The sequence below is a fragment of the Pristiophorus japonicus genome, chromosome 2, assembly GCF_044704955.1.
Source record: "Pristiophorus japonicus isolate sPriJap1 chromosome 2, sPriJap1.hap1, whole genome shotgun sequence".
Classification (NCBI taxonomy): Eukaryota; Metazoa; Chordata; class Chondrichthyes; family Pristiophoridae; genus Pristiophorus; species Pristiophorus japonicus.
Window position 1 is genome coordinate 271,964,023 of NC_091978.1, and position 13,137 is coordinate 271,977,159.

At 42.5% G+C, this 13,137-nt stretch overlaps 1 protein-coding gene across 13 annotated transcripts in view; it reads right to left on the reverse strand.

The window, feature by feature from the left end:
• Positions 1–13,137, reverse strand: part of ablim2 (actin binding LIM protein family, member 2) — a 743,081-nt gene that overhangs the window by 255,979 nt on the left and 473,965 nt on the right. For all 13 annotated transcript variants that reach the window (XM_070871382.1, XM_070871385.1, XM_070871380.1 and 10 more), the window contains one exon: positions 1,786–1,903. In XM_070871382.1, coding sequence (XP_070727483.1) covers positions 1,786–1,903 — 118 coding nt within the window. The remainder of the gene's footprint in view (positions 1–1,785; positions 1,904–13,137) is intronic.

Consider the following 13,137-nt stretch of genomic DNA (forward strand, 5'->3'; position numbering starts at 1 on the left):
CCAATTAAGCTTCACGGCCGCATAGCTGTCTGGAGCACCCACACAGTCAGTGTACCGGCTTTTAAATAGAGAAAACATGTATACACGAGAATGTGAATGGGCCGAGCAGCTCGTTAAAGGAGCCCAGCACCCAAAAGATTTAAAGGGAACATTGGTTAGCTGATATTGTTAACAGTTCCCTCTCCTCTGGTACTGTCCTCCTCCCTTTCAAATCTTCCATCGTCACCCCACTTCTCAAAAAAAACACCCTTGACCCTCTTTCCTTGCAAATTACCGTCCCATCTGCAAGTTCCCTTTCCTCTCCAAAGTCCTTCAACATGTTGACACCTCCAAAATCTGTGCCCATCTTTCCCGGAACTCCATGTTTGAATCTCTCCAATCAGGTTTCCAGCCCTGAAATACCCCTTATCAAAGTTACAAATGACATCCTATATGAATGCGACCATAGTACACTATCCTCTCCTTGTCCTTCTCTACCTGTCTACAGCCTTTGACATGGTTGACCACACCATCCTCCTCCAATGCCTCTCCTGCATTATCGAGCTGAGTGGGTCTGCCCTTACCTGTTTCCATCCTTTTCTATGCAGTAGTAGTCAGAGAATCATCAGCAATGGCTTATCTTCCTGCTCCTCTGGAGTCCCCCAAGAATCTATCCTTAGCCTCCTGCTATTTTGTATCTATATACTACATCATCTGAAAACACAATGTCAGGTTCCACATGTACGCTGATGACACCCAGATCTACCTCACCACCACCGCTGTCAACCCCTCCAGTGTCTCTAAATTGTCAGACTGCTTGTCTGACATCCAGCACTGGATGAGCAGAAATTTTTCTAATTAAATATTATGATGATCCAAGCCATTGTCCTTGGCACCAGCCACAAACTCAGTTTCCTAGCTATTGATTCCACCCCCTCCCTGGCCATTGTCTCAGGCTGAACCAGATTGTGCACAACCTCAAAGTCCTATTTCGCCTTGAGTTGAGTTTCCTCTCCTTCACCAAGACTGCCAACTTCCATTTGCAGAATATTGCCTATCTCTGCCCTTGCCTCATCCCATCTGCTGCTGAAACCTTCATCCTTCCCTTTGTTACCTCCAATCCAGTCTCGACTATTCCAATGCTCTTCTGGCTGGCCTTCCACCTACCATCCTCCATAAGCTTGAGCTAACTGAAAACCCGCACCTAGACCCATTCTTCCATTACCCCTGTGCTTGCTGACCTACATTGGCTCCCAGTCTACAAATGCCTCGATTTTAACATCCTGTGTTCCAATCCTTCATGGCCTCACCCCTTCCAATCTCTACAACTTTCTCCAGTCCTACAACTCTTAGAGAACTCTACGTTCCTCCAATTCTGGCTTCTTATCCCCGACTTCCTTCACTCCACCTTTGGCGGCCATGCCTTCAGTTGTCCCTAAGCTCTGGAATTCCCTCCCCAAACTCCTCCAATTTTCCATCTCTCTCCTCCTTTAAGATGCTCCTTAAAATCTACCTCTTTGACCAATCTTTTGGTCACCTGTTCTAATGTCTCCTTCTCTGGCTCGGTGTCAATTTCTATCTGATTACACTCCTCTTAAGCTTGGGATGTTTTACTATGTTAAAGCCACTATATAAATGCAAGTTCTTGTTGCTGTAATATTATTACTATCCTGGTAGACTCAGATAGCCCACTAAATAATGTGATCAAATTACTCACAGTTCTCAAAATATTTCAAGTAGAAAGCTTGGTGCACTTTTTTGTTTTTGCTTTTCCACAGGAGGCACTATAATAAGGGTAGTTATTACCTGGTTTATGGAAATGTTGAGGTGAGCGGGACCATGTTGGGGTGTAACGCCCATAACCAACAGACCCAAAGGATCCAGGACTGGAGGCTCTGCGCTGTCTGGGTCCTTCCTGTTCATCCTGCAATGCAAAAAAAAAGAGAGGATTCCAAAGTCATGTGCTGTTTAGCAGACATCAGTATCTTGGTTATTGGTTCAGAGCAATCAGTGACCAAAACATTAGTTTTGTTTAGGGCACCTTCGAGGAGCAAGGCAAAGATTTATCTTCACCATTTTCTGCAGTGGTCATAGTGAAACTGAATCTGTCAGTTTTATCTGAGAGTGTGCTAGATTAATTTCATAGTCGCTCAGTGGTAGCGCTTTCGCCTCTGAGTCAGAAGGTTCTGAGTTCAAGCCATGTTCCAGAGACTTGAGCACGTAATCTAAGCTGACACTCCAGTGCAGTGCTGAGGCACAAAACTCATAAGGCTCAATTTTCACCACCGAAGAGTAATGCCCGTTTTTTTGGGGGCCCAAGTACGGCAAAAGAAAATGTTCTAAATTTCCTCGTTGGATTTCTTCATTTTGGCGCATCCTAACCTGTCCTTTAGTTTTGGGGGTGGAGCCTTGATCTGCGGCAAAAAGATCAGGTTGCTACAGTAACCAGGGATACAATGCAAGCTGAGGCTGGAAAGTGAAACATACAGCCAGCTTGCAACACATTAAAAAACATTGCATCAACTTAAAAACACATTAAAATATATTGCAGCAAGTTACCTCCAATTATTAAAGTCCCCCCCTCCCCCCACCTCCACTGATGCCAGTGCCGATCCCTGCCCCTATCCCTGGCCGAAGGGCTTGCCGGTCTGCTTCCCTAGCCCACCCCGAGCCCCTTGCCAGTGCCAGTCCAGCTCCCCCACCCGCCCCCCCCACCACCTCCAACCCCGAGTGCTTCGCCGATTCTCCTTTCCCCCTCCCCCAGCCCCGAGTGCCTTGCCGGTCCTGTCCCTAACCCAGGCCGAATGGCCTCCTGGTCTGCGCCCCCGCCCCTATCCCAGGCCAAATGACCTCCTCCTTCCCAGTCCCTACACCTAACTACACCCGAAAGGCTTCCCCCCACCCCGCCTCTCTCCCCACTCCTCTCTATCTCCCCCCTCTCTGTCGCCCCCTCTCTCTCTCTCTCTCTCTCTCCCCCCTCCTCTCTCTCTCTCTCTCTCTCTCTCTCCACCCCCCCCTCTCTCTCTTCCTCCCCACCCCCCTCCCCACTCTCTCTTACCTTTCCTGCTGCTGCTGTCCAGGCATCTGCTGCATCTACTTGCGCCGATTTCTTTAATTCTCCAGAGGCCACATACACTGGCCTGAGAAGAACTGGAGTAACTCTCAGCTGGCCAAGCTTGCCTAAATGGCTAGAATTGGCGCGGGTGGCAGGTTACGCCCCCTTTGGCTGAAAAAAAAACTTACCTAAAAAAATCGTCACTGAGTTACGCTGGTGTAAATTGATTGGGGAAACTGTTTTTTTTAAAACTTAGGCCAAAAAAAGCAGCCTGCTCCAAAAAAAACGGTGCAAATCACTGGGGAAAATTGAGCCCTAGAGTGGAGAATGACAATGCTGAGGAATGGATCAGTGGGAACTCTGACTTTTTAATACCGTGCAGACCAATCGTGATTAGATCAAGTAACCACAAACACCTGCTAATCTCAATTCAGATGGCAATTTTCTGGATGTATTTATCAAACAGACCAGTTATACTGCAGTATATAGAATATTTGATACAATATGATTTTAGCACTGTATCAACACGAATTGTGTAATGAAACTTGCAAAGTCACCAAAAGCTCACTCGAGACAAAGATGGAAGACCACCTCCAAGGTGCAGTATTGTATATTTTTGGTTTTGTGTACCTTGCAATATAACTAATTAATTAATTAATATTGTAGCAACTCTATTTCTACAATTTTTAAAATAATTCTTTGAAATTTAGATGAACATTCTTTAAGACTAAAGTTTGCATGTTTGTTCATTATGTCCTCTGAAAATAAGAATATTCTATGCTTTGGGCTTCATAGCTTTTTGAAGCCTGTAAGATTATTTTCATACAACATATATTAGTAAAAAATTAAATGAAAAAAATTGATTTTTATTCCCCAATATCTGGGATCTTTACTGACAGAAATCAAAGTTCTATCACAACTATTAAACTACTGTGCATGTGCAGTTTCTTTTGTGTTACTACTGGTGCTGTGGAATCCATCTTCCCATGTAAACAGGAAGCCAATATATAGCACTGTAATTGAAATGATTATTTATAATCTAAACTGCCCATAAATTAAATTGGCTTTATTTAATCAGTTTAGGATGACATCACATCTGCCTATACTCACTGTAACTATCACTCTAAATTTGGCTAGCAGTTTAAATGGGCAATTTCACAAAACTGTCCATTTAATCTTTATTTTAAAATACTTCCTCTTATTTTGAAAGAAGAAATCTATTGACTGTATTGATAATGAATCTTGTTGACACTGATAGCACTTTCTTCACTGAATTAACCTAATAACTATTTATACACAGCTGTAAATATTTAGCATAATTTTGTTTTCAAGTTCTGTGTATTCAGAAAATACAAATCCAATAAATATAGATAGCATTTTGTCAAATCTGTCATAAGCTTTTCAAAGTGCGTCACCTACAGTGAATTTGAAATGCACTGATAATTATGTAGGCAAAGGTCACTAATGGAACAAATATAAATATATTGTGAAATGTATGATACATACATGTAAGTCATAGTAGACTGTAGGGAGTTTAAGTAACATGCCTACATTGTTATAAGTTGTCTGTGATTATTTATAGCAAACTTACATGCTACAATAAATCTTTTTGCAAATCATACCAAGAACTAAGGCCCCGATATTGGTGGCCTTAGCTCCTACTGCCGCCTGCTGTTGCCGACTGCCGCTGAGTTTTGCTGCCATTTTCCTCTCTCTGCTATTTGCCACTTGGGCTGGAGCGGGCAGGAGGGGAATACCGCCGGGAACCACCCGCTGACATCCTCTGGCGGCCAAGTAACGTAAGTGGCCTCCCGCTCGCCGAGCTGCCAGATTGGTGCGGGCGGGAGTCGGTGGGAGCTGGCAACAGCAGGGGAAGGACCGCTGTGTGGAGACTGTTCTAACCCCGACGGTAGGTATGAAGAACGGAAGAAAAAGGTTAGTGACCATATTAAAAAAAATTAGTTTACAGTGACTTACCTGGATGGGGCCCCCTGAAGATGTTCCTGTGTTTTTTGTTTCTTTGCCATGATTTTTATTTGCAGGTCTTCCACCCTCCCTAGGCCTGACTCCATCCTCGGTGGCACTTGGATGGCAAGAACCTTTGCCGCCGAGATTGAGAGCTCCTGCCCACTGCCGCCCAGATTGACGGCGTAAGTCGTAGTTTGGCTGTACCCGGGCGGTACTGCCACCTCTTTTAGAGGAATCTTCCAGGCAAAGTACCGCTCGGTCTCTCGCCGGCCATTGGCAGTCCTTTGGGCAATTCACCAATTTCAGCCCCCATGAATACTAAAGTTTTATTGATATACATTTCCAATTCACAGGGTCAAAGTTTGGCATCTAAACTAAAATCTGAATGAAAGTGTTGTAACTGTAGTTGCATTACAGTATTATACTTTGAAAGGGTCGATAACATATTTACTGTCTAATGTATGTTGTGGGTGGTTAATGAGAAATCTAAATCTTTAGTACATAGCGACTGTCAAAAAATGAATCCAGAACATGTCATCTAATTTTGACCTGTTACCTTTAAATACAGTATATGCATGGAATGTTATTGGATATTGTTTTATCAATGTGTTTGGCATTCTTTTAACACCACAATATAATATTGCTCAAGAAGTGCATTTGTGTGACCATCGATGCACTAATCCTGTTCTGTGTATCCTTTGACTTTTAAAATCTATCAAATCTATAAAGCATTCATGCAGCTGTAATTCCAAAGTAAATAAAGCACAAAAGTTTGAAACAATAATCTTTGTAAAAGCACTTCACTTGCTGCCCTAGTTTCCAACTGACCTAACACAAGGGTATATATACCCTTATTTCCATGATGAAAACCTACATCTCAAAGTATAGTCTTTTGTAATCATAGAAGCTTCTGCAAAAAGTTCAACTGACTATACCTATGTCTCATTCTATATAATCCTCATATATTTGAGCCAAAATTATTTGTTGGGACGTAGCTGACAATAGCAGTCAGGACATTTCAGGTGGACTGAATGGTTTCTTAAACCAGGAATGAAAGTGTGGTGTTGTAAAGAAAAATGAATGCATTATCACTATAGCATAATAGCATTAAATTGTGCTGTGAGGTTCAGTACCTCACTACTTTTTCTTTTAACAAATGTAAAATGTTATGAGTCCCAGACAAAAAAGTCCTATGTGCATAATGTAGTGCCTCATTAGGTTGCCAGTACATCTTGTAAATACATAGACTCTCTGGGGTAAATTTTCATCTTCACTGTCTATGTGGTACTCTGGTGGAGCAGATCACCTGCCCATTGTAGAACCTGCTCGATTTTCATTATATTGATTACCCCTCTATCTCCAGTGATGCCTTTCCACTTTCCCTTCTTTGAACAGAAAAACTAAAATCTGGTAGAAACCAACTTTACAATGAAGAAAGAGATGTGAAGTTAAATGTTTTGATCTTGCTTGATAAAACTCAACACAAAATTTTTGCAAGTGTACTTAACATTTGTACAGTGTTAAGTTAAACACTTTTCCATCTTAAGCTTCAGGTTATTGCTATAAAATAATTTTCTCTAATTTATATGACACAGAATTTCCTTGGATTGTCTGGGAGGCAACCATGTAACAGATGCAGTCAGAACAATTTACTGTTCATCGAAAAATATACAGAACGTGGTATCTGACTTGAAGAAAACCGACAAAATAACCAATGAAAATCAATGTAAATGATCTCTCACTGCTCTACATGGGTATGACTGCCAGTTATCCTATAATGGTAGAAAGCTTATCACTGCATGAGACTGGTGTCAATCATGTTTGCCTGAATAGTTAACTATTGTTAATCCAAATTTAGCCAGCACCTTGCTGGAAGTGGAACGAAAAAACATAAGAACATAAGAAATAGGAGCAGGAATAGGCCATTTGGTCCCTCGAGCCTGCACCGTCATTTAATAAGATCATGTTTGATCTGATCTTGGGCTCAACTCCACTTCCCTGCCCGATCCCCATAATTCTTCACTCCCTTATCGTTCAAAAATCTATCTATTTAAATATATTCAATGACCCAGCCTCCACAGCTCTCTGGGGCAGTGAATTCCACAGATTTACAACCTTTTGAGAGAAGAAATTCCTCCTCAGCTCAGTTCTAAATAGACGACCCTTTATTCTTAAGCTATGCCCCCTAGTTCTAGATTTCCCCATGAGTGGAAACATCTTCTCTGCATCTACCTCGTCAAGCCCCCTCATTATCTTATATGTTTCAATAAAATCACCTCTCATTCTTCTAAATTCCAATGAGTATAGGCCCAACCTGCACAACCTTTCTTCATAAGTCAACCCCTTCGTCTCAGGAATCAACCTAGTGAACCTTCTCTGAACAATGTAAGTATATCCCTCCTTAAATAAGGAGTCCAAAACTGTACGCAGTACTCTAGGTGTGGTTTCACCAATACCCTGTACAGTTGTAGCAGGACTTCCCTGATTTTATACTCCATCCCCCTTGCAATCAATAAAGGCCAATATTCCATTTGCCTTCCTGATTACTTGCTGTACCTGGATACTAACTTTTTGTGTTTCATGTACAAGGACCCCCTCGGTCCCTCTATACTGCAGCATTTTGTAATCTCTCTCTATTTAAATAATAATTTGCCTTTTTATTTTTCCTGCCAAAGTGGATAACCTCACACTTTCCCACATTATATGCCATTTGCCAAATGTTTACTCACTTAGCCTATCTATATCCCTTTGCAGATTTTATGTGTCCTCCTCACAATTTGCTTTCATCAACAAACTTGGCTACATTATACTCAGTCCCTTCATTAAGTTCATTAATATAGATTGTAAATAGTTGAGGCCCCAGCACCGATCCCTGTGGCACCCCACTAGTTACCATTTGTCAACCAGAAAAAGACCTATTTATCACAACTCTCTGTTTTCTGTTAGTTAGCCAATCTTCTATCCATGCTAATATATTACCCCCAACCCTGTGAGCTCTTACCTTGTGCAGTAACCTTTTATGTGGACCTTATCGAATGCCTTCTGGAAATCCTAATACACCATATCCACTGGTTCCCCTTAGCAACCCTGCTTGTTCCATCTTCAAAGAACTCCAGAAAATTTGTCAAACATGATTTCCCTTTCAAAAAACCATGCTGACTCTGCTTGACTGCATTATGAGTTCCCAAATGTCCTGCTACTGCTTCCTTAATAATGGACTCCAACATTTTCCCAACGGCAGATGTTAGGCTAACTGGTCTATAGTTTTCTGCTTTCTGCTTTCTGTCTCCTTTTTTAAATAGGGGCGTTACATTTGCAGTTTTCCAATCCGCTGGGACCTCTCCATACTCCAGGGAATTTTGGTAGATTGCAACCAATGCAGCCACTTCTTTTAAGACTCTAGGATGAGGTCATTAGGTCTAGGAGACTTGTCCACCTTTAGTTCCATTATTTTACCGAGTACTTTTTCTTCAGTGATAGTGATTGTATTAAGTTCCTCCTTCCCTATCGCCCCTTGATTATCCAGTATTGGGATGTTATTAGTGTCTTCTACCGATAATGCATGATGCACTCAAAATATTTATTTATACATTTAGGAGTAGAATTTCCGTGGGGATTTCAATGTCTCTTAATACAAAAGTTCCCCCCTCCCTATAGCCCCTTCATTATCTATTTTTGAGATGTTTTTAGTATCTTTTACTGTGAAGACCGATACAAAATATTTGTTCAAAGTCTCTGCCATGTCCCTGTTCCCCATTATTAATTCTCCAGTCTCATCCTCTAGGGGACCAACGTTTACTTTAGCTACCCTCTTCCATTTTATAAACCTGTAGAAGCTCTTACTATTTGTTTTTATATTTGCTAGTTTACTCACATAATCCATCTTCTCTCTCTTTGTTAATTTTTTAGTCATCCTTTGCTGGTTTTTTAAAGTTTCACAATCCTCTGGCCTTCCACTAATCTTGGCTACATTGTATGCCATTGTTTTCAATTTGATACCGTCCTTTACTTCCTTAGTTAACCACGGATGGTTCTTCCTTCTCTTAAAGTCTTTCCTTCTCACTGGAATATATATTTGTTGAGAGTTACAAAATATTTCCTTAAATGTCTGCCACTGCTCATCGACCAGCTTACACTTTAATCTATTTTACCAGTACACTTTAGCCAACTCTGCCTCCATACCTTTGTAATCGCCTTTATTTAAGATCAGGAGACTGGTTTGAAATTCAACCATGCTATGATCATTCTTTCCTAGAGGATCCTTTACTATGAGATAATTTATTAATGCTGTCTCATTACACAGTACCAGATCTAAGATAAGGGGTAAGCCATTTAGGACCGAGATGAGGAGAAACTTCTTCACTCAGAGAATTGTGAACCTGTGGAATTCTCTACCACAGAAAGTTGTTGAGGCCAGTTCATTAGATATATTCAAAAGGGAGTTAGATGTGGCCCTTATGGCTAAAGGGATCAAAGGGTATGGAGAGAAAGCAGGAATGGGGTACTGAAGTTGCATGATCAGCCATAATCATATTGAATGGTGGTGCAGGCTCAAAAGACTGAATGGCCTACTCCTGCACTTATTTTCTATGTTTCTATGTTTTTATCTTTCTAAGATAGCCTGCTCCCCGGTTGGTTCCACAATGTACTGTTCAAGGAAACCATCCTGGATACACTCCATGAATTCTTCCTCAAGGCTACCTTGGCCAATTTGATTTGTCCAATCAATATGAAGATTAAAATCACCCATGGTTATTGCCGTACCTTTCTTACAAGCCTCCATTATTTCTTGATTTATACTCTGTCCAGTATTGTAGTTACTGTTAGGGGACCTATAGACTATGCCCACCAGTGACTTCTTCCCCTTATTATTTCTTATCTCCACCCAAATTGATTCTACATCTTGATGTTCTGAGCCAATATAATTTCTCACTACTGCTCTTATCTCATCCCTTATTCACAAAGCTACCCCACCTCCTTTTCCTTTCTGTCCATCCTTCCGAATTGTCAAAGATCCCTGAATAATCTGTTCCCAGCCTTGGTCACCTTGCAACCAGAGAGAGAGGTATTAATTCAGAAGTGTTACAACAGGCTGGAAAAGACAGATGTACTAAATGGTAGTTGAAAAAAAGTTTAAAAACTATCCTAATGCACAGCAGGAACAGCTAAAAGAACCCAATTTAACTTTTCCACCCCAGGGAATGTCACATTTCATTTTACTACACATGGCAATACATACAATATCATGCACCCGTAGCTTCTCTCTGCAAAATCATACCCCAAGTACATCAATTTTCATCTTTGTCATTTGTTATTGTGCTCAAGTTTATGGGGTTGAATCCGATCGACCGCAGTAATTTTGGCGGAAGCGCTGCGGAAAACCCAGAGAAACGGCATAAAGAGTATTTATCTTGTTTCTCCGGGATTTCCACAGATCGTCTGCCACTGTTACTGCAGTTGGTCAGGAGAACACACAAGGAAATTAAAGGCATATGATATTTTTTCCAATAGGAACATAGGAACAGGAGTAGGCCATTTAGACCCTCAAGCCTGTTTGCCATTCAATGAGATCATGGCTGATTGGCGACCTAAATCCAAATACCCGCCTTTGCCCCATATCCCTTAAAACATTTGGTTAACAAAAAAATCAGATTTAAAATTAACAATTGACCTAGCATCAATTGCCATTTGCAGAAGAGAGTTCGAATCTTCTATCACCCTTTGTGTGTAGAAGTGTTTCCTAACATCACTCCTGAAAAGCCTGACCCTAATTTTTAGACTATGGGTCCGAAATTCAGTGTCCTGATTAGCCCATTACTGCCGGAATGTGGCGAACAGGCGGCAGAATCCAATGGCCGTGGATTTCTGGTCGAATGGCCGCCGCCAGCCAAATTCAACAGGGGGGTTTGCTGGCAGTCCCCACTTCCACCCTGCCGTTGCCGAGCGGCTGTAAGTGCATCATCAGTGCGCGCACCGCTGGGACCTCCCACCTGAGTCGATATTCAGGCTGAAAGATCTAATGCCCGCCGAGCGGTGCCCCAGACAGCTTTTTCTGTCGGTGCACCTTTCATTCCCTCTGTGAGCTCTGGCTGTGCAGTGGCCATTAAAGGCAAGGCCCCAATGCCGCCGCACCCATTTTTATTTTTGCAGGCCGACTTCCATGCCGGCCTGTCTATTGTGCCCCCTATTTCGGCCGGGCCGCCAACAGGCAACCTGGCATCCCTATTGGGTGCCAGGCTGCTGGCCCGGCCGAAACACTCCCTGGTGGGCCAGTGGCCGATCTTAAAGATTAGCCGATTCTCTTCCATTTAAAGGAGGGACGATATGTGGTGACGCAGATGCGTAATGACGTCACCACTCCACTGCTGAGTGACAGCAGTGGGGAATCTGTCCTGGCTCCACTTCCGCCCCTCACCAACACTTACCGCCGCACTCCCTCCCCCATTATGACCGACTTCCGATCCGCTCGAAAAAAAAAGACCAAGACCTGAATATCAATCAAGAGTCGACTTCTTCTGAGACGGCAGTAAAAGCACTTTAAAAAACGGTAAGTGCGCCAGCTTTCTGGCGGGCCTGAATTTTGGCCCCTATATCTCTTAGTCTTAGACTCCCCAACCAGCGGAAATAGTTTCTCTCTATCTACCCATTCAGATCCCCTTAATATTTTGAAAACTTCGATCAAATCTCCTCTTACCTGTCTAAATTTCAGGGAATACAACTCTAGTTTGTGTAATTTCTCCTCATAATTTAACCCTCAGAGTTCAGGTATCATTCTGGTAAATCTACGCTGTATTCCCTCCTGTGCCAATATATTCTTCCTGAGGTGTAGTACCCAGAACTGCTAACAGTACTCCAGGTGTGAACATAAGAACATAAGAATTAGGAGCAGGAGTAGGCCATACGGTCCCTCGAGTTTACTTCGCCATTCAATAAGATCATAGCTGATCTTCGACTTCAAATCCACTTACCTGCTCTATTCCCATATACCTTGGTTCCTCTCGAGTCCAGAAATCTATCTATCTCAGCCTTGCATATACTCAACGACTAAGCATCCACAGCTCTTTGGGGTAGAGAATTCCAAAAATTCACAACCCTCTGAGTGAAAAAATTCCTCCTCATATCAGTCTTAAAAGGCCTGACTATGCCCCCTGGTTGTAGACGCTCCAGCCAAGAGAAACAATTTCTCAGCATTTATCCTGTCAACCCCCTCAGAATCTTACATGTTTCAATGAGATCACCTTTCATTCTTCTAAACTCCAGAGAGTATTGGCCCAACCTACTCAATCTCTCCTCACAGGACAACCCTCTCATTCCAGGAATCAATCTAGTGAACCTTCGTTACACTGCCTCTAAGGCAAGTATATCTTTCCTTAGATAAGGAGACCATAACTGTGCACAGTACTCCAGGTGTGGTCCCACTAAAGCCCTGTGCAATTCCCTAGAGTTTAGAAGAATGAGAGGTGTTGTAATTGAAACATATAAGATTCCAAAGGGGCTTGACAGGGTTAATGCTGAGAAAATGTTGCACGGCTGCGGAATGTAGAACACAGGGTCACAATCTCAGAATATGGCATCGGCCATTTAAGACTGAGATGAGGAGAAATTTCTTCACTCTAAGGGATGTGAATCTTTGAGTTGTGGATGCTCAATCGTTGAGTAAATTCAAGACTGAGGGCGATACATTTTTGGGAACTAAGGGATATGGGGATAGTGCGGGAAGCTGGAGTTGAGATAGAAGATCACCATGAACTTGTTGAATGGCGGAGCAGGCTCGAAGGGCCAAATGACCTACTCCAGCTCCTATTACTTATTATCCCTACTCTCTGTTTTCTGTCTGTTAACCAATCTTTATCCATGCATTGGAACCGGTTCTGGGGGAGGTGGGACCAGTACAATCCGGACGGTCTGCACCTGGGCAGAATCGGAACCAATGTCCTCGGGGGAGTGTTTGCTAGTGCTGTTGGGGAGGAGTTAAACTAATATGGCAGGGGGATGGGAACCAATGCAGGGAGATAGAGGGAAACAAAAAGGAGGCAAAAACAAAAGACAGAAAGGAGATGAGGAAAAGTGGAGGGCAGAGAAACCCAAGGCAAAGAACAAAAAGGGCCATTGTACAGCAAAATTCTAAAAGGACA